Source organism: Salarias fasciatus, chromosome 22 (genome assembly GCF_902148845.1).
Source record: "Salarias fasciatus chromosome 22, fSalaFa1.1, whole genome shotgun sequence".
Classification (NCBI taxonomy): Eukaryota; Metazoa; Chordata; class Actinopteri; order Blenniiformes; family Blenniidae; genus Salarias; species Salarias fasciatus.
Genome location: NC_043765.1, coordinates 12,258,573 through 12,282,307, shown reverse-complemented (window position 1 = coordinate 12,282,307; position 23,735 = coordinate 12,258,573). Strand labels below are relative to the sequence as shown.

The following is a 23,735-nucleotide window of genomic DNA, read 5'->3' as shown; positions in this document are numbered from 1 at the left end:
ATTTTATTTCCCACCCACTCTTAAAAGGCGGCGCTCCCCGCAATAACCAGCGGCACCTCCCTCTGACACAACACCTCGACTTGTTCCTCGTCTTTGCCTCATTACACTCGATAGCGGCTTTGAATTAAGCCCTCAAATAGACCACGCGGTAATGCCAAATGATGGGTAAGAGCCGATCACAAAACAAACAGGTGTGCCTTCGCTTTATGCTTCGGCGGCGGCGCATTTGCATCGTGAGCTCGAGCAGGAGGCAGGCAGTCAGTGAGGGACACAAATCAACACAAGGATAAACACAAATCAACTAAAATCCCAGTCTCTGCGAGACCGGTGAAGATATTTGTCCACTTCCAAGCAGTCTGTGAGGGAAGGTTTATTTCCCCGTGACACCTTCCTGTTGTCTTTCCTCCCTCCAGTAAATCATCCTGAAACAGCCCCGGCTGCTCCTCCGCTGTCGGCGTCAAAACAGTGGAAATGCAACTGAGTGGGGCAAACATTGATTCTCCGTGAGTGAAGGAAGACGAGAACAAACAAAGCTGACCCAAGTGATGGTGTGGAGACAATTATATCATTCAGTGCCTCCGTGTCTCTTAATGTTTGTCCACATTGTGTTTTTATGTTGGTGTGGGTGTGTGTGTGTGTGTGTGCCTTTTGCTGAGATTCAGCACTGCGATTTATCACACTATGGACTGAATTATTCACAATCCAATACAGAACAATCAGCAAATCCTATATCTAATCAGTATCCACAACTCCGAACACAGTGCACCAGCATTACGGCCATAGTAATTAGATTAAATTTACACAATTTGAAAATATAATGCACAAAGATTGAATGTAGAATTAATCAACAATGGATTGCCTGCAATCAAATCTTCCAATAAAATAAAATAAAATACAATGTGCCAAGACTTATATTTGACCTTTGATGTTTATGTAGCTAACAAGTGAATATTTAGTTGTCGATAAAGTCTAAAAAAAGATGAGCGGAGAGAATTGGAAATGGCAGATCGATGAATCTGGCCTGATGAATGGCTGCGCATTAGAGAAGGATAGTAAACGAAGAAATGATTAAACACAGCGGCCAAGGAGGAGCCGCTTGGTTGGTATCAATTAAAACAATGAGGGCGAATGCACCGGTTACTGTTCATAACTCTCTCGGGGTATTTCATCATGGACGGTAACATGCATGCAAGGCAATCTTAATGATGTATTATGTGGCACAGCTGCCCAATGACAAATGTCGGCTCAGCCAAGTGGCACAAACTGGAGGCTTCAGTAAATACACAATTAAAGTTTTATTCCAGTCAGACCAATTGAGGAGAAGAAGCTCCTGAGGAGAACAGAAGACTTTAAATCCCTAGTACAGGTGACAGGGTGACCGTATTGTCTTTTGGAATAGGTTTTAAACAAAGGGTTAAATCAGTTACCCACAAACTAAACACCACACCGTCAAAGACAATAGACTGTTGCAGAAAATGCTGCCTGCGATGTTTAGATAACTACAGAACATCCAGACCTCACTTGTTTCTCACCTGCTGGGCGTCACGCTGTCACACAGAGCCGACGCGAAACTCCTGCTACGCGATCGATACGGACGCCGCCTTTAATAATCCCAAACTCTTTTTTTTTTTTTTTTTTTTTCTGTCTGTGCTGAGTGACTGAACATGACATGAAAACATGACAGTCCGGTCACACCTCCCGCCTCCACGTCTTCTCCCTTGCAGGGTTTCCTTCCCTGCTCGGCTGACCATTCAATTACCTTGGCATAAGTGGACAGTAATTCCCTCCAAGTCCTGAAGCTTTTGCAGCCATATTGCTTACACCTAGCACACACTTTGCACTTTAGCACAACTGGCAGTGAGGAGGAAATATGGCAATTAGATAGACGAGAGAAGGGCACATAAGTCACAAAGCTTTCCTCTTTGTGATCGCTGGTGTAAAAAAAAAAGAAAAAAAAAGACAAAGCTCTAAGTATAATAGGAGATTCATCACCTCAGTTTCAAATGCAGATATGCACTTGAAATTACTGTGCACACTCGGACCCATATTCAGAAACACGTCCCCACCTCATCCCATCTCAGAAACAATGACACCCTAATCCGAGGACAATGCGGGCACTAATCCACACAAAACAGGGATTGTGCAGAGAGACAAATGTGGGAGCGAGGGAGGAAAAAAAAAAAAAAAGAGCTTGCACGCTAACAAGCAAACGAGGCTAATCCTGATGACAGATAGAGCCTGTGAGAGAAGGATATAAATTACTGTTAGGGAGGGCAAGATAGATGGAGCAAGAGGGAGACTGGAAGTTTGAGCAGAGAGAGAAGCGAGGCTCGGATATAAAAGCTCCAGACAACAAGTTTCCAACTTGAAATTCAAAAACTCACCGACTCAACTTGATAGTAAAACAAAAAGACGATGCTCTGACATGAATGGCAGCTGTTATTTTAGTCGGAAGAAAGAAAAATGATCATTTGAGGCCCGTTTAAAATATGTGTGTGGACTGATAATTTTACCAATGTATGATAGAAAATGTGAAATTGTGCTTAGATTCACTGTGGCAAAACTTATTTCTAGTTTTTTCTGTATTACAGCTAAGTCAAAGATCAAATGCGGTCCAAATTAACATATTTCCACCATGTTTGAAAATGCTTTAGATGGTTTTTGCAAGCACGAGAAGAGCCCCGAAAGATTATTGTCATGGCCAGACGAGTCAGAATCTGTCATGGCTCCTCTAAATTTAAACTTCAAAACCAACTAAAATAGAACAAACTAGTGTTTGATTGTCATTTGCTCCAATGCAAGGCTCTGCAAACTGATCAGAAACTTGGCTTGCAGTGCATATGATACATAACAATGACTTTAAGAGAAGGGGTGCGCTTTCAAATTGCAAACTATCAGTCTTACTTATAAGAAGTCAGTTGATGCAGGTTATCTCAGGCTGCAATTAATTACATCAAAGTCGCCAATCCAGTGGACTGAGCAGATGACATTTACAAGGGGCCAACCGAGGCGCTTAATTACACACTTTCATAAAGTCGCAGAACGTGAGTCAGTCTGCTACCACACACAAACAGTGGAGCCATAACACCGGCAACCTTTTGGGGAAGTCAAACAAAGCTGGACGAAGCAGTTTGGGTGGCAGCTAATAATGTCTTAAGAAAAAAGAAAAGAAAAATGAAGTGGTACTATGTCTGAGGAAGCAGGGGCAGTTCAGGATTCCTGAGCTTTCTGGGAGGGATGAGCTCACTAACTAAAAAATGCATGGCTGTGGAGGAGGTTGGATGTTGTGCTTGAGTAAGGGTGCAGCAAATGTGCTGTGTGGCATTGCCTGTGATATTCTGACCTGTTTCTTTTCTTTTTTTTTCATTATACATCTTCATCAAAGTGGATACAAAATATTCCTACAAAGCCTTTTTCTCTCACTTCCTGGGACACATTCCATCTTCCATCTTCCTCTTCCAATTTTCCATACTTTATCTTTTGATCTCTCGATCAGACTCTCTATATTCCCAACACCTCCTGCTCTGTCGGTTGGGATGCAGTGAGGGTCCGCCCCGTCCGTCAATGTGTATTCTGTCACAGAGGGGCATTCGCAGGACCCAAAGGGCCATGTGTGAATGCACACGGAAGACTTTTGCACACATGCCAGGTATAGAAATGCAAACATACTGATCCAAAATGTGCCGTCACACGTCAACCAATGCCTTTCCACTTGATCTGTTACTATGTGCAATTGTCTGACTGCTCAAACGGCCGGACACACTATAGTTTCTCAACATATGTGTAGTTCATCACAGAAAATCACACTTATACACTCTGATGAAGAAGTAATGCAGGTATGAAGCATATAGGATTTTTTTAATATTTAAAAGACATGGTTCATACTACTGTTTGAATGCCAGCATGGTTTGGCTCATTGCAAATACAGCATGTCCACACAGTGCAAAAGCTTGTTTATTTATAGCATATGTTATCCTTTTTTTTTTTTTTTTTCCTCAGGTGCACAAACTACAAAATACATCCATCCATCTTCAATACCACTTTATCAAATTCAGGGTCACAGGATGCTGAAGTCAATCCCAGCTGACTACAGGCGAAGGCAGGGTACGCCGAGAGACAAACACCTCCACCCTCCGTGCACGCCGTCATACCTACAGTTCTCTCAGAGTCATTAATTAACCTCAAGTCTAACCTTGTGTTGTTGGACTGTGATCAGAAACTTGAGTAGCCCCAGAAAGAAAAAAACAGCACACAAGCAAACTCTTCAAAAGGAGAAAAGGAGTATAAAAATCTCAGTACACAGCATTAAAGCCCCAAACTTAACTAGCTATTACCAAAGAAAACTACAATATGTTTGTGTTGCTGTAGTAAGAGAGAGAGAGAGAGAGAGAGAGAGAGAGAGAGAGAGAGAGAGAGAGAGAGAGAGAGAGAGAGAGAGAGAGACTTTGTGAACACAGCCTTCGACACAGATTTAAAGCTGTATAGATTAATACAAGTCACATATCCTTTAAGGTGCCTGAAACCCTTTCTATTATTTTTCTACATGTTGTGGATAATATTACAGTGACCGCGACCGAGCTTTGGTCATTGGATTTTTTCAAATTTATGAAAATAATCACAAAATGCGCCTACAGCAGTAACAGTAAATAAACTTATCTTTTTTTCATTTTTTGTTTTTCTGACAACCAAGTGGATTAAGTTTTCCTTTGCTGCCAGGTTGAGGAAATAAGTTGCACAATTATTGGCGCTACAATAAGAGGTAATAACAGAGTCTGATATCCACAAGATTATGCAATAAAACATTTATTTAGTCTGCAGCAATAAAACTAATAAAAACGTAAGGCATTTCTCTTTGGGATATCTTAGGAACAGAAGATAGTTGAGCTTTATTTTTTTCCTCTCATGGTGAGTTTACTGTTGACTTCTGCACGGAAAAAGCTGTATGTGTTCGCCCACACAAGCAGTTCCAGAAAACGAGTGTTATAGGTGGACATATGCACACACTGAGACACTGCAAAACAAACCCGCCCAAAGCCGTGGGTTCACATGGAAGGATGACCTTTCTGTGCACGCTCCAGTGCGCCGCAGATGCTGTGTTTGAGGGTGCGCTCTTCTGTCCAGTTGTGTGTGTGTGTGTGTGTGTGTGTGTGGGCGTCCTTGCGGGGCTTCTGCTCGCAGATGCGTTTGTGTGTCTGCGTGCAGCCTAACTAGGGTGTGGGAGTGTTGTTTTCCACCCTTTATCTGGAGAGCAAAACAACAACTTGTCCTGACGACAGACTAGACCCTGTCTTGCCGTCCGTTCACCCAGAAAACAAATAGAGGGCAAGAAGGAATGAGGGTAGAGACCCAAAAAAATGAGCGTGCCTTGCAGCGCTGTGCAGTGCAGACGTGTCTGGCAATGACTTGCGGGGCAATGGGAACTGTCAAGAGCTCTCTTAGCTCATGTCAGTTCTATAAAAAGAGAAAAAAAGAATAAAGAAAGTATGAAAAATAATCCCAAAAAGACTCAGATATGGGATTCACTATCAAATATTAACATAATGTGAGACAGGGAAAGAGGGCTGGAAGGATTTCAACGACTACATCGCTCTCTTAAGCTCAACCACACCAGTCTTTTTTAAGAGAGGAGAAATATGCTGCATGATTGCACTCGAACTACGTCGAAGGATCTGGGGTGTAACTTCACTCATTTCCCCGACAAGAGAACAAATAATTTAGATTGTTCGGAAGTAAAACACATTTTACTCTCAACAGAGACAATGAGACGAGGACACAAAAAGGAAGAGGCTATTTTCTTCATCATTTCCAAAGGAAACAATACAATGGGTGATGTAGGTGACAGAGCTCAACAGCATTTCCTCCAAATCGACTGAAGTATTTTGCTCAAGAATATCGATGTTGTATACATTTGTCAAAGTCAGCGCGCATAAGAGGAACAAGTTTGTTTATGTTAAAAACGAAAAAAGAGCCCGCCTGGGCACGTGGATGCATCCTGAAACAGTCTTCATTAGACTGACGGAGAACTGCCGCACAACAATCAGCCATTAATTAAGTGTCAGAAGCGTTTAACGGTCAGACACGCTGGCGGGCCGATTCCCATGCCAGACACTAATAACAGCTACAATCTGCCAGGGAGGAAGCTCTGCTTACCCGGACGTGCCAGACAGCCCATATTTTCCAAGGAAATTAGTAAATATATGCAGAAGAAATAACAGCTATAATAGCTGAGCTTCCATTAAACATGAGCTGAGCTCAGTCTCTTCAACCCCGTGTGAAACACCTGCTCTCGGCCTTGCTTCTCGCTTTCTTGGTTTTTTGCTGAGGTCATGGAGAAACAACATTTTGGGAGATGCAAACAGGAGCCAGCTGTTACCGAGATAAATCCATAATTTGTCGAATGAATATGAGAAATGTATGCAGCGGTGGTGAGGGGAGGTGAGTAACTCGCAAACTGATTTGAGTCTGACAAGTGACTAAATTTACAACCATTAATTTACCAACCTGTGATCTTCTAGGTGGGGAGGCAGAGATCACAGAGAGGGCCCGAGGCTTTGCCTTCCCCATGAATCAGAATTAGAATTGCAAATGTCAAAGAGCACTATTAATAGGGAAATTTCAAGATGTTGTTTGTTTTTTTTTTTCAGGCTCATTCTTTTCTACCAGGTGTTCCCTTTAATATTTTGGCATATTAGAGATCGGAGAGGGGAGCTACAGCCTTTCGCAGAGACCGTCTGCAGGGACTCCAAGGAAAACAAGCGTAGAACCACTGGATTTATGGATCTAACCACAGTGGGTGGAAGTTTCTCCATCAGAATAATTGCCTTTATTCTGTCAATTGGGCATCAGCTCCACCAAGTCATCTTGAGCTATTTACTTTCACAAAGTGGCTGCGGAGTGGTTTCATTAACTCTTGTCCCTCGCTGTTTTCCACACATGCATCGATTGAGGTTTTTTTATTGAAAACAAATTCTACAAGGGTTTTCCTTAAATTATTCAAAAACCATTGCTTCCACAACAAGTTGATTGCGGTCTGGCTAAAGTCTGATTGACAATCCTGAAAGCATGTCAGAAAGTGGTGAGACTCTTTGGGGAAAACACTCAGAAGGAAATAAAATCTGCTTGTTATCATGTAAAAACAGATGAAAAGTAAATACTACCCATCAGGATTACATTTGGTTGTAAATAAAAATACAGGTATCGGGAACTGTTTCATCGAAAGGCTTAATCAAGTTTTGCAAGGTTGAAATATGTTTTAACAATAGAAATATAGAAAATGGATGAAAATCTTTCACAGTTTCTCCAAAACCAAAGCTCAAGACGATGTATGAATGGGCGCTTTACAAGATTTGATATGTGCAAAATTCAAGTCAGATTTTCACCCACATGATTTAAAAGTAGTAGTTATTACACAAAACAGGACGTTAATACACCTGCAAATGAACATCAACTTGAATAGAGTCTGGAGGCATCTGGTGTGGCCCTCTGACCTCTGGGAACAAGACGAGCACTGGTGCCATGAAGCTGTCATACTTGTCAGAGTTTAGGAAAATGTAGAGTGAAGTAAAACAACCAAACTATATATTTTCGACAGTCAGTTAAATAAAAGAACTATCAAAACTAATTTACAAATTTCTCATTTACCCTGTGTACATATTTGGTCATGTCTGGACAAACAATTGAAAGAAAAACCAAAACATACCTGTGTGTCCTGTGACTAAAAATATACTATTGTTTTGGGATTAATTTTTGAACCATGCTGATGCCCAAATTCTTCTACTCTTTAGCGCAATACAAGCATGAGAAGCGTGTTGTATCCAATGCCAGTCTAAACAAAAACCTTTAAGAAGATGCAAAAAGCAGCTAAAACTTAAATCTTGCAGACAGTCGGGGAGCAAAAATATAATTCGTTTTTGAGAAGCTTCTAAACAGATTTCCTGCATGACATCTTCAACTATGTTAATAAAGGCTTCGCACTCAGCCTGCTGCAGCTTGTTGCTGACATTAAAAGAGGCCATGGCCTATTTGGGTCTCTGACGAAGTGCCAGGCAACACGACAGTGCCATAAACCAAATTAGGGTTTGTTTCTTTTTCTCACCATTAATACTGTATGTTCTGAAGTGAGTCACAGCTGGGTTGACACTAATTCCATCACAACCACAAAGAATGTGAATAAAGGCTGGGTAATTACTTCTTCAGTATGTTAATTTGGTAAAGAACTGTAAACCTGCTATTCAAAGCAAAGAAAAGGACAGCACAATACCTGAAAAATCTGGAATCATCATGTATATTGAATTAATAAAAAAACAGATAGTGGGTTTCTATCAGAGTTCTTTCTCTATGAATATCAACAAATGCAATACGTTCACATGTTTTACACTGGTGTTATTATTGCTTGGTTTGATTTTTTTACATAAGCCGTTTTGATTAGTTCAGGGTAGTGGTCACATCCAATCAGAGTGTGGCCGCTGCCGCCGCCGCTTGCAGGGGGAACACGGCACGGTGGGAGGACTGTTTGCATCACAAGAGAAAAGACAGCGAGGATGGCTGCAGAACGATGCTGAATATGTAATCAAAATCATTCACACAATCAATGCAAAGTGCTCGTTAGCAAACAATTGCCTTTGTGCATTTCTCCTAATCAAAGCCAATTTTAACAGAACAGGCAGCAACAACATCGGTGCTAAGTATCTCTTCGGTGCACAGCGTGTTGTGAAAGGCACCCCAACCCCTTCTTTTGAATTACAGAGGCAAATACACAAACAGGGCTATAATATACTCTTGAGCACAATGTGTACGGCTCCCCAGAGAGGGAAAATAGCACATTAGCATTGTAGGATCTGATCCAGGTCCGTACGCTTGCTGCCATCTCTGTCATCGCACTTTCATTTGGCCAACTCCACGACTTAAAGACACGAGTTTCATTTTTCAATTAGGCGCTAGACTCACTCACGCTTCACTGCTCCCTCATCACCCTCATCTAGTCGGCCCCCGCCTTCCTCTCTCTCAAACTAATAGGAGAGAAGGGAAGGGAGAGAGGGAGTGAGGGTGGTAGAGGAGGGAAGTAGATAGAGACAGTATTGTAGATCAACTATGAGGGGAGCAGAGAAAAAGCTGTGAAAAAGCGAGAAGGACTCCCTCTGCAGCTCCTTTATTCAGTTTTAGTGATGCGGTATTGTTGCAATGGACTGACTGAAGTTAAACTGCTTTTAGAATTTACATTAAATCAAAAGCAGATTCGAGATAAACAATGAAGAAATCTAAAAACTGGAAATGATAATCAAAATTAATATGGTGCTGACTGGCTAGACAATGCATGATGTGCATATTGTATGCACATCATCTTTTCCCATTTCAGACACCTGCAGTGACTTGCTGAGGAAGCATACTGCTTGAATCGTGCAGCAGGGCTGGCGGTGGACTTTTTCTTTTTTTCCTTTTTCTTCTTCTCCCCACTGATGACCCAGTTGGGAGACGCATTGACTATGTAACTAAGACACAGACGGAAGAAGAATCTTGGCAACACATGACTGGATAATCATCGCGGCGCTTTAATATTCAAGAGAGCGAACGAGAGTGAGCGATAACATTGAGGACGACGCAACAGAATATGGGAGGCAGGAACTGAGGATAAGATTGAAGGTGCAGCAGATACGTGGGGGAATGACGGGGGTGAGGGCGGCGGGAGCGGTAAAAGATGGGAAGGAAACAGGCAGTGGTGAGTGGTGGAGTGCACGGACTGCAGTAAGACATGAAGGGATAAGAGTTCTCCTCCATTCCCAGTAGATATTTTCAGAAGCTCAGCAAATGTTTCTAATTCCTTTTTCCTCCTTTAGCCCCCTTCTCCAATGCTGCAGATTAAACATGAGTGCAGACTTCTGCAAAGGAATGGAGGAGAGAAAAGAGAAGAATAAGATGAAAAAGTGAGTCTGCTGGTTGCCATGGTGATGAGAGGGGAGAGATTCCAGAGTGGTCTCGGCCATTACGCAGTGTGTTGGGGAGATGGACTGTGCAGCACTTAGGCTTATTGCAGTGTGGGCTGAAAAAGAACAGATATCTAATATAGACGAGATGGGCTCACACCAAAATGGTGGATGGTAAGCACTGTCTTAATAAAAAGAGGCGGCAGAGTACTGAGGTTTTACTGCCAAAAAGCTGCGCTGAGAAAAGCCAATAAGGCTGAGAAAGAAAGGAAAAAATAAATAAAAGGAAGGACGTCCGGGGAGTAAAACCGACGCACGTGTACTAGATGACACTTGTGCATTCTCATATTAAGGCATGCAGATAAATACGCGCACACGCGTATAAACACAGCGAGGGGCGCCTTAATCCCCTCCTACAACATCCTCATACAATTACTCTGTTGGCAACAAAAAAACAATAGTAGCCTCTTTTGTCGATCTACTGAAGCATATGTTAAGATCAAGGACAACAACAGCTAAAGATAGACCAGTGGGAGTGCGTCTAACTGAGGGGGAAGAGGCATTAAAATAGAGGACTAAAGGAAAAAAAACAAAAAAATCACACACACACATGAACTTGTCCCAATGAAAGTACAGAGGAAGAGGATTAGGCAGAAAATGGTGTAATTTAACCACCAAACAACGATCCATCCATCATTTAGAGCATTTATCGAACTCATGGGCTGGAGTAGGCCGACAGTCCAACACAAGATAAACGCAGACAGGCACAAAGCGCACATGTTCACAGCAATTTAGAGCAGCCATTTAAACTCCAGGAAGAACGGCCACAAACCCAATCCAGGCTCAGAGGTGAAAGCGCTAACCGCAACGCCCAACAACCATGATTTTCCACAAAATAAGTTGACCCTGAGTTTAAGTCCCATCTGCTATAATTTTTTTTTTTTTTTTTTTTTTTTTGGGAGGGGGGTACATGGTTCAGCTGAACATGGTGCTAGTGGAGGTTTACAATTATGCTGTTACTGTAAATAGTGGTGCCAAATGGTACGTAACTGTAGAGTTCAATATGAAATCCCCTTATTGATATAATTTGCATAATCAGGAAAAAACAAGACCAGATTTACAGTCCAGAAAAAAAAAAAAAACCAAAACTGTACAATGTAAAAACACATACACAGCATTGTTCAGGGATGTCAACACCTTCATGTAATAATCTATACAGGGGACATATCTTCATCCCCCCCCCCCCCCCCCCCCCCCCAAAAAAAAAAAAGAAAAAAAAAAGAAGAGGACAGAAGGACTTGCCTAAAAATACTCACAAAATTATACTTGAACTGTAATAGACTTATATCACAATCAAAAATACCACAAAAACCATAGTATTTTGTGCAACGCACCAGTCAAATTACAGGCTTTAAAATTATTTGGAAGACTGAAAGCTTTCTGAAAATAAAGACATTATGGAAAGAACTTTGGTCCTAACTTATATTCAACTTCCTCTAAAACCAGTTGCAACTTTTCTTCCCTAACTTTTATTTTGACTATCGGCCCCAAACTAAGTCCGCACATGATATTTTATGGATTTTCCTCATGCGGGAAGGCATTTTTAGCCAGATCAGTATTCGGTCCCCATCAGAAAAAGGCTACAGGAAAATCAGCGACATACAAACATTGACAAAACTATATAATGTCAAAGTACACTCCTACTTGCATCCTACACACAGCTGGCATTCTCCACTAACTACATTATTCAGGAGTGTGATTTCCCTGAAGAGAACAATACACCCACGCCTTTGGTTTCGAGTGCCACCGCGCTGCAAAGGGAGGAACCCAGAGTGCAAAATATCACGTCAGATGACAGGCTGGTTACAGTTTACCTTGGGCCACTCGCTGTAGCTTTATGACGGATGGGGATGACATGCAGTCTTAAACAGTGTTTTCCATGAGACAATAAAAGCAGACTATGTAGAAATCCATTACGTGCACAGGCTTGTGGTTGCCCATCACATTTTACTGCGACGTAACGGGGCGGCTCGTGCAGTTGCCGGAGAGCACAAAGCCCGGCCATGTGTAAAAGTAATTTATTTACAAGTGTATTTGACTGAAATGGAGTGTAACAAACTGCTTAAATAAACAAGAATTGTGGAGCAGACAATGTTCAAAGAAGCAACGGGTAACCTGACAAGTGAAAAATTACTCAGAAGGTGAGTAGACAGTGGAAGAAGGTTTTATTTTAAAATTACCACCTGATGAAACCAGATACAGCCCTCTGCCTCTGGAGGCGATGCACGGTCGGGTCGCTGGCCATGTGTGAGTGTTTGTCACCGCTTTTTCTCCAACTTGTTCTTCTCTGGAAACACTATAAGTTGGTGCTAATCAAACTGAAGCAGGCCAGTGGCTCTCGGCCAATGGCACCTGGTTAAAGGGACTTCACATAAAGCAGCTTCAAAGCCGTGCGTCAGCTTTTGGAACATCTTCTCGTTTTCCTGGCTACCTGGTTAGTTCAGTAGCAAAAAAAAAAAAAAAATATATATATATAGCTATTTGTAAGTCCACATTACTGGAGCTGATTTCAGATAGAATTTGACCAAATTTTGCAGAAAAGGGCAACTGTGAATAGTTAAGGGCTGAGAATACATTAAAACATTAAATCTCTGTTCATCCATTTGCTGAAACTTTAACCTATAGAGAAATATTACGGATAATGTGAGCCCTGTGTTCTCTCTACAAGAGGTCTTGTTGCTACATGGATATTCATCATGTCTCCTCTTTTTTTCCAAGGCTGTGATGGCACAGGCAAGCTCACATGTGGCACGAGGAAATTGCCAAAAAAAAAAAAAAGGTTCAAAGGATAAAACAGAATAGAAGCGAATGAAGGTGGCAGCTTTCCATCTGAGGAACGGACCGAGCCGCATCCCGTGTAATAAATGCCACCTGTGGGTGGTCTCCCATTCATTCGCTTACAGTGAGCCGCTGATGCGCTTTGCATGCCTCCCGCATTTCTCATTCCCCAATTAACATTCAGTCTAACCTACAGGGCAGCTCCGCATGTCAGCACAGCGGAGACCCGCTCTCCTTTCCCAAGTGACACAGGTCACCGCAGCTGGTGTCGGCCGTGTCGCGCGAGGTGGCTGACAGGTAATTATGGCTTTGCCGCTCATTTCTCCCAGGGCTCAACAGGCTTGATATCCTTCAACTAGCCTCGTGAGGAGCAATGTCACCGTAAGGTTTGAGAAATACGGCACTTTACACTCAGCGTTATTGCTGTATCCGTGTGCCACCGACTGAAGTATGCGCGTGATTGATATGACTGCAGTGGGAAAAAACAGGAAGAAAGAAAGAAAGAGAGTCTGTTTGTTACACATTGTAGTATCGTTGTAGCTCAAGTTGTAAAATCCTTTGCAGTCTTAAATTACAAGTTACCTGCAAAGTTCTGCAGACATATTTGCGGCGAGAGACAGTTCCATCACCCAAGGTCAGAAGCAAGTGAAACCTGACAGTTTTGTTTCCACCCATGAGAAGGAAAGGCACAAGGCCCCAATTGCCTCCCGGTGGAGTTCGCAAACACTCTCTCCGCTCTTTTTTTTTTTTTTTGTCTTTGATTTCATCGAGTCACGCAGAGTGGTCCCGGGTCTCCCGAGCCTCTTGATGTTGCTCCAATGAGCCACAACCGCACATCCACCATATCTCAAAAAGACTGACAAACCCCTGTCAGGTAATTAGTGTAATTAGTCAGTGGCTTGTATTTGCGTTCCCTCCCTGGGCTCACTGTTCCTCCTGCATGTAACTGTCATTGCTAACATTAATATGATTCTGCCATGGGTCATATAGCACTCTGTGTCACTGTGATAAAGGTGGGAAAGAGAGCGAGAGAGGGAGGGGTGATAACCCATAATTGAAGGATTGCAACACATGGTTTAAAAATGTGCACATAGAAAAGTTTCAGAAAAAACAGACTTTGATTGGAATTATTCTCAAAAGATCATTTACACATGTATGCTGTAAGAATTCAAAATGCCGTGATTGTTTTTTAACTTGGAACCAAAAGAAATACATAAACAGAGTGAAGTTGTGTTACCTTCATAGACGGCTTTAAATCCCTGCCCGCTGACCGCATAGTCAGACAGGAGCCACAGTGTGAGCCTGGAGCCTGTACTCACAATGGGTGAAGGCAGCTGGAACCCAGTTAACCTGAGAACAAATGGACAGAAGGACAATAACGGTCAGACAAGAGGGGGAGAGGGGAGAAAAAAAAAAAAAAAAAAAAAAAAACGAGATCCAATCAAGAGCCCAGTTGGTAGCAAGGTCAGGTGTGGAGCCCGCTTCCATCAAGTCAGCTCCCATCAAGCCAGCTGTTCCCTCTGGCATTCAAGGATAACTTTGTGTATAACGAGGCTCTGAATCATCCACAAATTATTAAAATGTCAAGACCTCAACAGGACAGCCAACCTTAACAGATTCCTCCCCGTCAGCAAAGACAGAGTAACTGCAATCATGTGTTTGTGGTGAATTACAGGCGCAGCAGCCACTGTGGGGATGAACAAACAGCTGAACACACAGAAAATGGAAAATTGTCAGAGTGCAGGTCCACAGTCATTTCTTACAACAAGTCGGTAGTTTGTATATTCAGCCAACTGTGGCTCGGCCCACAGGGAGCGGTCTTGATATCTCTTTACTGTGACACCTTAATGAAAGCAGACTTGTACATCCACTCATTCCGTATGTTAGATTACCACATCTTAATTTGTTTTTGTACCCGTGTGAAATGTATCTGAACTATAGTCCGACTCTGATTTTGTGAGACAGTAACTGTAATTATGGTCGTACAATGCTCCATCAACATAAACAGTCAGAATGGCTCATTCATTTTTCATTTGAAATTATAGGGGTTATTTATGCACTGTCAGAATGCTTTATTAAACATGGGAATGAGAGCAGTTGCTTCCGATTTATCAGTGTCATATAAATTTCATGATCTGTATCTTATTTGCGAAAGTGTGAGTATTGCATAAGCAACAAAGAACACTGTGGGGGGGGGGGGGCGGGATCCACACCCCAGTAGTCCACGTGCACACCATGCACAGACTACACCTGGACCGCAGCAGCAAACCAAAAGCAACGTGCTGATTCATTCAAGACACATGCACACACTCTGAATGACACTTTTTAAACTGTAAACACGTAAAACAACGTTTTCAGTCATTTTTAACCAAAATACTGATCAAAAGTAAATAGCAAACATGGACTTTTTAAAGCAGAAAAACATTTTTTGAATGAGTCGCAAACCTTGAATTACTTTGATTTAAAAAATTACTTTCTTTCATCTTTTATTTGATTCATTATTCGAGTCTTCACAAGATAGGTTTTGAGTTTGCACATGAAAAATCTGATGTCAGTTTCAGGTTAAGTGAAGCACAGTTAGAGGAAAGTCAACACATGATATATTTGGAAGTGAAAAATGAATGGTTGATATTTCTGCTATCTAAAAACTGTAAAATCAAAAAATACAACATAACTCATTCAAAAAATATCTGTGCTTTATGTTTTTTGGGAACAGACATTTGCTGAAATTGTGGCTGGAGTGACTGCGTTTTCCCTTATTTCTAGGATGACGGAAAGAAAGTGATTTAGAAAAGTTCCACCTTGGAAACCACTTTCAAAAAGTTGCGGTTTCAGTGGCTTGGAGCGTTGTCCACTTGAAAATGGTGTCATTTAAATGTTGCCTTAGTTTTGCTAAGTATGTTAACATCAACTTTGGGGTCATATATGTTCTTATGGTCACAATTTAACAAATGTAAAACTGTTAACATATTGAAAAATTAACAGAGCAATGTACATGTGATAACAATACAATGCAAACTGTGACTTCCAACGATGTTTTTTTTTTTCAATGTAAAGCTGTGCAGCAACAAAAAGGATTGTGACTTATTAGAAAAAAACAAAGACATGATGACAAAAAGTGTTTTGAAAAAAAATAAAAAAAAGATTCATGCGTTTTGTACGGATCACTGTTTGATGATGTTTTCTTTGTGTTTGCTGACAGAGCTGATCTTGATGTTTTAGCCAGCAAAGCTTGAAGTTGATCCACACTTCAGCGTCACCGAAATGACTTTTTTTTTTTCCCTTCATGGCATCACAGAGTTGCTTCTTGGGATTTGGGTCAGGGATCTAAGAGGGTATTTTTATGACTGTGAGCTTCTCCTGGGCAAAATGTTCCTCCAGCAGTCGGCTCGTACGCTTTAAATCATTGTATAACAGAGAGAGGAGCAGACTTTGATGTTACCGTCTCCGAGCTTTACACTACCTCTTAGTTCAGTGTGGTTGGAAAGCCTCCCATTACTTTTCCCCTACAAACTTTCTGCCATCAGATCTATTTGGGTTGAGTTTGGGAAATAACACGTCTCTCTAAAAGCCGCTGTATTTCTGTGCATGTTCTTTTGCCTATGAATGATTCCCGCTGTTTCATGCTCCCTCTGCCGCAACAGTCGCTGCTCAGGGAACTCAGTCGCATCTGACAATTGTCACTGATCTCTGAAGCGATCCTTGCTGCTGTCTATCCACCTGCTTTTTTTTTTCTTCTTCTTCTTTGTTTCCTGAGTTTTGCTCATGACTCTGCAGTCCAATCGGCTGCTGGATTTCCTGTGTCTCGGTTCGTCAATGTAGAGGATTAATTTCAGTTTCTTACTGATGCGGCAAACCAACTGCAAAGAAATGGTGCGTGTTGTTTTACAGAGTTGCCTTTCTTTGGTAATTAGATGATATTTGAAATGGTAATAAATGTAATAATATTAATAATCCAGATGTTTTGAAGTTAAAAAAAAAAAACATGGATTGAAGTATAATTTCCTTATATAGATACAAATATAGATGCAGGCTTTACTCAATGAGTTACACTGCATTAAAGAAAAGAGTATCTAAGGGGCATATGGGAGACGCAAATCAGATCCAATCATATCATGTGTCCCCATGTACCACTGTTGGTAGCAGCTTCAGACCTTCCAAACAGTACACAGGGGCATTTAACAGAGAGTTTTTTGGCCACTTTTTAAGTATTATTATGTAGGTTCACTGTGGTTCAACATGGCAATTTGACAAAGATGCTATGAAAGGTTAATATCCAGATCTCGTCAAATATCTCACCAGTTCTCACCAGATACTTTAACACAAGAGTTCTTAAAACTGTGCAGTTTTTTCTTTGTTTTTTTTTTTTTAAATTGGAATGGAAAAATCACAGAAAATACACTTTTGTTCGGAATTGTTACTTTTCTCTTTGTCCTTTGTCGTGGACTCAATGACGCATTTTTCTCTCACTTCAATCCTTGGGATTCTGTCTGAGGATGTTTAACCGAGTATTGATTTCTAGTGGACCTGTCCCGAGTGAGTTTCCTCCCACTGTCATCACAAACAGGCTGCTTTTTCCCGCCCGCGACCCGAAGGTGAATGAAGATGGATGAGGGAATGTGCTGGTAGTTATCTTCGTAGAAATTAATATCAAGCACATTTAAAATAATGTTGGAAGCTGTGAATGCTGTTTCGAGTAATGAGCCTTGTCCTATTAGGCCCGGCTTTACAAGGTTCAGCTATTAAATCCATTTAACATGTTTTGCCACCCACATGCTTGCAGCGCTCATATACACACTGCATAGCCATTAAATAACAAGTGTCCACTATTCATTTTGTTGCCAGTCAACACAGATAGATTCCTCCGCGCACTGACAAGACTGTGTGTGTGTGTGTGTGTGTGTGTGTGTGTGTGTGTGTGTGTGTGTGTGTGCGCGCTATAGATCACTGATTTATAGATGCTAATAAAGGAGAATGTTACTCACTGAAGTTTTAGCTCATCCTTGAAATTCGCCTTCCCGGGTGTCACTTTAATTTTCATTTTCCATTCCCGTATGAGCTCTTCTCACGGCATGTGTATCCCACTCTTTACAATCTATTATGTCCCTGCCTTTTTTTTTTTTTTTTTTTTTTATCTCTCGGCATTAAGCGAGGCCTCGGTGTTCCTCCTAATCCTTAAGTACCACACTGGAAGTGTGGAAAATTGCAAAAAAACACTAGTGCGGAAAGATGAATTGGACCAAAAAGGGAGAAGACTAATATATGCATGATTTCTCTCTTCTGTGTGAGATTGTCAAGGTGGGATATGGGCTAAACGATGGGACACATGTTCATGCAAATAGCCCCTCCGTTGACCACAAATTGAGTTGGAAGGCAGCCATCTTGATTCGGCAGCGTGCTGCGGTGAAGGGGGGCTTTGATGGAAGGGCTGAAGAGAGGAGCAATCTGTGAACAAGGAGGGATTCCCACCACTTTAGACATCATGTCATCGAGCAGAAACCCGACACGGGCCCCTCAAACCATTTCACCACTCGGAAAGAAATCAAAATGGATGCTGTCAGAAAACAGGCTCCACATAGATTAAATAAAGCAAGTTAAGGTGGGAAGAAAATTCCACTGGGGAATTGCCTTGTTATCAAGGAAAAAGATGCAGCATATGAGTGAGCAAAACAAAGGGAAGAGATTTGTGGCACAGGTGTCGCGAGTGAGCAGAGGCAAAAGAATGATGGACACAGCAAGGCACAAATCGAGAAGTTAGGAGGAATAACCCAGATATGGGAAATCATGGCCTATTTCTGTTGTATGGAAAGCTGAGTAATAGCAGAAATCAGGCCTTCTGAGAAGAAGAATAGCTGCGTGTGTGCATGGCTGCATTCACACTGAAGACTATATGCTGGACTGAAGCGTGCGTGCACGGAGAGAGCGGAGGTCTATTAAGAGGGCTTTCCACCTGGCTGGCCTCAGCATCATCTCAATGAGGAACCTCTGCTTCCAATTATCCCACCACTACCCATGGGAGCGAGGGGGGGGGGGGGGGGCACGAGGAGGGGACCGAGCAAAAGTTCATAACGGTGGCTGCAAAGAGAAAGAGTAGCAATATTGTAATGAGGTGATGGCGTTGTTGAGTGCACTTTGAGGAAGGGTGGAATATGAATAGTGCGAGCGCAAGAGAGACCGCATCGCTGCGTGGGAATGGATTAAAAAAAAAAAAAAAAAAACTTTAAAAAACATAAAAAAACAAACAAAAAAAAAAACCCTCACCATGAGTCTGAGTTGAGTAAGAATGAGTCATGGTGAGAAACTCCTTCATTAGGCTCGAGAGCTATTCGGGGATTCATGCTCACACACTCTATGGAAACACACATACACACACACTCATGCTTTTACTCATTTGAACATTTTCAAGCACATGTGTGTTTGTGATCTCCCTACAAAAATATATCCATGTTTACAGCTGTACACGGACAGAGATTAAATCAGGTCATTCATCCTTTAATCTTATTCAACCCTTCAGTGTGTGTGTGTGTGTGTGTGTGTGTGTGTGTGTTCACAGGGTAACACAGTGTGCTGATACAGCTGATTTTCCCCCTGAAGGAGGGAAGAGGGGAGGATGAAAAAAAAAAAAAAAACAGATAGAGCAGCAAGATTTTGATGGCTGAGTAGGGGGGAGACATTAGCCAATAAATGATGGTTGATGTGAAAGAGACAGAGGGAGAGGGAGCGGAGGTGTGGAGAAGCATTGGTGCATTTTTATGTGTGTTTGTGTGAGCGTGTGCCTTTCTATACGAGACCCCATGCAGCTATAACTTGTCAGTGGTCAAGGCCAGGGGCTGATGCTGCTTGGTGCTTTGAGCTCTAACTCTCCACTGACTGCCTATCACACTGTGAGCAATGCTATGAACTACTGCCCAGCCACCGCCAGACAAACACACACACACACACACACACACACACACACACACACACACACACACACACACACACACACACACACACACACACACACACACACACACACACGCACGTTGTGTGTTCATTACCGTTCAGGGAAGTTAAATTACGTTTCTTCCCTGCAGATTTAATGCAACATGGATTATAACTATATCTACTAAAAAATAAATTAATTAATTAAAAAAAATCCAAAATTTAACATTGCATTTTGTGCTAAAAACTTCCCATTTTGTTTATGAGTCACATGCATGTGTACTATTATCTCAAGCAATCTCAAACATAACCTAAATTATCATCAAGTCCCCATGAGGGAGGTCACACTGGACGAGGCTGAGGTTTCTGACTGAAACACACACACATTGATGCAGGCCGCATCTGTGTGTGTGTGTGTGTATGGATGACTCATCACTGGCTCTACTTACAGTAAAAAATAAAAAAAGCTGACCATGTAGCCTGGTGCCTGGTGGAGGTTAAAATGGCACTTCATTCCCACACACATGATTTGATTCCCCCAGTTAATAGGAAGAGTTTCACAAGCAATTAGACTATATTCCTACCAGCCTCCTTATCCTTTCTTGTTGGGTAAGCTGTAATGTACCGCGTCACTCTGCCCAAGGGCACGATCTGGCCTTGATAGAGTTGCCTTCAGCGCTCTCAGATTCAGTTAAAATTCCTGGGTACTTTAAGTGTATTAGCAGTAATCGCAGTGATTAGCGGTTTTACAGGCAAAGAGGCAATTGCAACCTCTAAAATTCTAATTTCTGTAAAAATGGACTACATCCAGCTTATGACAGGAGACAGCGTGATGGTGCAATTTTTGCAGAAACACTTTTCCGTCATTTTATTTGGTGATATTTGTAATGAGCTTGAGCCTTCAGCCTGTCAGCTACGCTCACAAGTCCTGGAGATCATTCATCTATGTGACATGAGGAAGCGCTTCATAGACTCAGAAAACTCAGGTTTACACACATGAAACAGCAGAGTTCCGATGAGGACACACTTTAAATGATGTCAAAGAGAGGGGAGGTGTTCAATGCTACACTTAAAGCTGACATGTTGAAAATAAAGGCAATAAAGGTGGCTACTTGACCTCTTTAGAAAATTTTAATTGTACGCCTTTGTTGGGAGATTTTTCAAGCTTTCCATCGCATGAATGTGTACAGCGGAAAACTCATCAATTGTAGAATAGGTCATTTACAAAGCAAGTTCATACAGCTGACACCATCCATGGCCCACATGTGATCCCATCTGCCGTCTTTGTGGCTTGCCGCATGAATGTCATGAATAGTGATGCAAGGAAAGATGTCGATGAAACCGCAGTTCAGTAATGCAGCATTCACGTAGTCGTCATCCATTCTTAATGTTCTTTGTTTAGGAGCTGGCCTTTACAGACGGGGTGAACCTGTTTTCAGAAGGTTATATTTGACTGCGTAACTGAATATATTTGGAGCTATGCAGAACAGTTCAGCAGCACTAAATTTGCTTGTTGTTCTGTGCATCCACTTTTTTTTCCCACCAGGCTGTTGAGAGTATGAGCTCCCATGAGACTCTGATGATTCACCACAGCGGGGGAGAAACAGAATAGGCGATGCACTTTTTGCAGCTTTGTGTGCACCATGGGAGTTTTAACTTAGTCGCAGTTCTTGGCTTATTTGATTGATTTCAGAGAAATTATCCTTCTAAACTGTCTATTTTATATAAACACTGGCTTGTCAAAAAAAAAAAAGTACTTTACTGTCACAGACTCCGATTCGTCACATGGAAATGAACGATAACCGATTTTGACTAATTTCTTGATTGGCACCACCTTTTAGTCTCCAGTAATAGATTTCTGCTGGATTGAGCAAGCCGTCACACTGTGGAGAAAAAAGTTTCTGTTCCACAACAAAGGTAAGACTTGGATAGCCGCAGCAAAGATTTGTAAATCTTGTACATATCTTCCCACAATCCCACAACCCATCAATATTTCAAGCACGACTGACATCTTCTTGACTCCGCAGACTGTCTTGAGGAGAACGACGGGCCGCAGCACGCTGTGGATCATCAATATTCATATGCGTGTGACATCACAAAGTATTTGCGTATCTCGGCTGAATGGTAAGGGGTGGCCGAGTCCCTCTGATGTCTCGCACGCTGAATGCTGATGGCGAGATAATTAACCACAGCTCCAACTGAGGGACAAACCGCAGAGAAGTCATTAACAAACCAGGGTCTTCGGAGGAGGAGGGATGGAGGCAGAAGCAACAGCGAGTGAAAGAGGCTGATATCAGGGAATATGCAGAGTGGGAAGGAAGGTGAAGGAGGGAGATGGGAAGTGGGAGGGGAAACAATATTAGCAGTGACTTGAGGAGATTTGAACAGATGAAGCATTCTCGAGAAAATAGCAGCAGCTAAATAGGAGCGTGTGTGGGTGTGATGGCTGCGGAAAACAAGCAAAATCTAAATTTCTGAGTTGTAAAAAGTTAAAACTAGAACTCAAGGGTGGCAAGAGCGGAGTACAGATGAGGAGGGATAAACAATCAGTGGAATAATAATAAAATAAGAGTTTAGTTGAAGGTGAGATGATAATACCGTACCACACTGTGCAGAATACACAGGTGGCAAAACGGTAATTATCAATTATAGTAATTTGGCATAATGTTTCAGCTTAAGAACTATATTTTTTGCTCAACTAAAGTTTGACATTTACACAGCAACATTTTAAAAAAAAATGTCCGTTACACGTAAATGGCAGAGATACTGAAAAGGGATGTAGTTGGCAAGCCAGGCCACAAGTTGGTGCTGTTTGTTGTTTTTTTGGGATGAAACCACAAGGACGTGCACAGAGAACAATCCGCAAGAATGTGTCAAGAAACACATTAGTGAATCGACAGAGGACACATTTATAAATTGCTCGTGTTGCATTCAATTCCCAAGGATGAGTGATGTGACTCTGACTCTAATGGGTTAAACGTACGCTTTCCTTTATTCTGTAAGTCTGCGGCTCAGAACAATGTTCAGTTACACACTGTCTCACAAACAGATGACACACATTTGTGCATATACAGCACTCGGAGTGTCTACCAGTCAGCAAGTGAGTGTGACTGGTTTATCTCCAGGCTATCTGCACTCCATTAACACTGAATTACATTGTTCTGATGCTATCTGTCTCTCCCCAACACTAAAGATACCTATAAGGAAAGAGAGTAGGTTACCATCCCCGTGAAAACCATTCTGGAAAAAAGACCATATATATATGTGAATTTCTTTTGCTTGAATGATTGATTAACATATTTACAACATAGGTTGCGCTGAATGTTTTGTCTGAATACGCAAATGCAAATCATACAGAAAGCAGTCTAATGCTGTGGACCTGCCTGAATAACTAAAAGGCTTGGTTATTTGAAGCAGCAGCATAGAGTCCATTCAATGGACAACAAAAGAGCCTGGTAAAAAGCAAAGTAAACAAGAGAAATGAATTGTTTGTTAATTTGTCCTCCCTTTGTAGAGACATAAGTCAATTACACTTACAGCAAACAAATCAAGGCAGACAAATAGAACAAGATGACGTTCACACGTCCACCTTGTTTTCTCCCTCTACCCACAAATCGCTCTGCAATAATCCTCGGGCAGAAAACAATTAGGGCTAGAATAAAAGTAATTCAATGTGGTGCCACTCTCGCCCCTAGGAATGTGACAAAGCTAAGTGGTAGCCATGAGATATGCTGTTGTTTACTTACTTGTGCCAGTATGCAAGTCTCTGTGTGGAGCAATCAAGACACACAAGGATGTAGTAAATGATCAGTCTGAGAAAAGGGACAGAAGTAAAAGAACTCGCAAAAGTAAAGAGAAAACAAGGTGAAAGCCACAAAGGCACCGGATCGGCATGGTAGTGGAGTGGGTGGCACCTTTTCCTCAAAGCAGAAACACTTGGGGTGCATTCTGAGTGTTTTTTCTGGGTTCTTTGACTATCTCCCAAGGTCCATAATGTGAATTGGTGACTTTAAAGTATCCTTAGTGTGTGAGGGATAGTCCTTTCTGTGTTGG

General features: G+C 41.9%; 1 protein-coding gene across 1 annotated transcript in view; it reads right to left on the bottom strand.

Annotated features, from left to right (window-relative positions):
- Window positions 1-23,735, bottom strand: part of LOC115409692 (CUB and sushi domain-containing protein 1-like) — a 231,056-nt gene that overhangs the window by 173,841 nt on the left and 33,480 nt on the right. Inside the window, exon 3 of the mRNA XM_030120960.1 lies at window positions 13,996-14,108. Within this exon, the coding sequence (XP_029976820.1) occupies window positions 13,996-14,108 (113 nt within the window). The remainder of the gene's footprint in view (window positions 1-13,995; window positions 14,109-23,735) is intronic.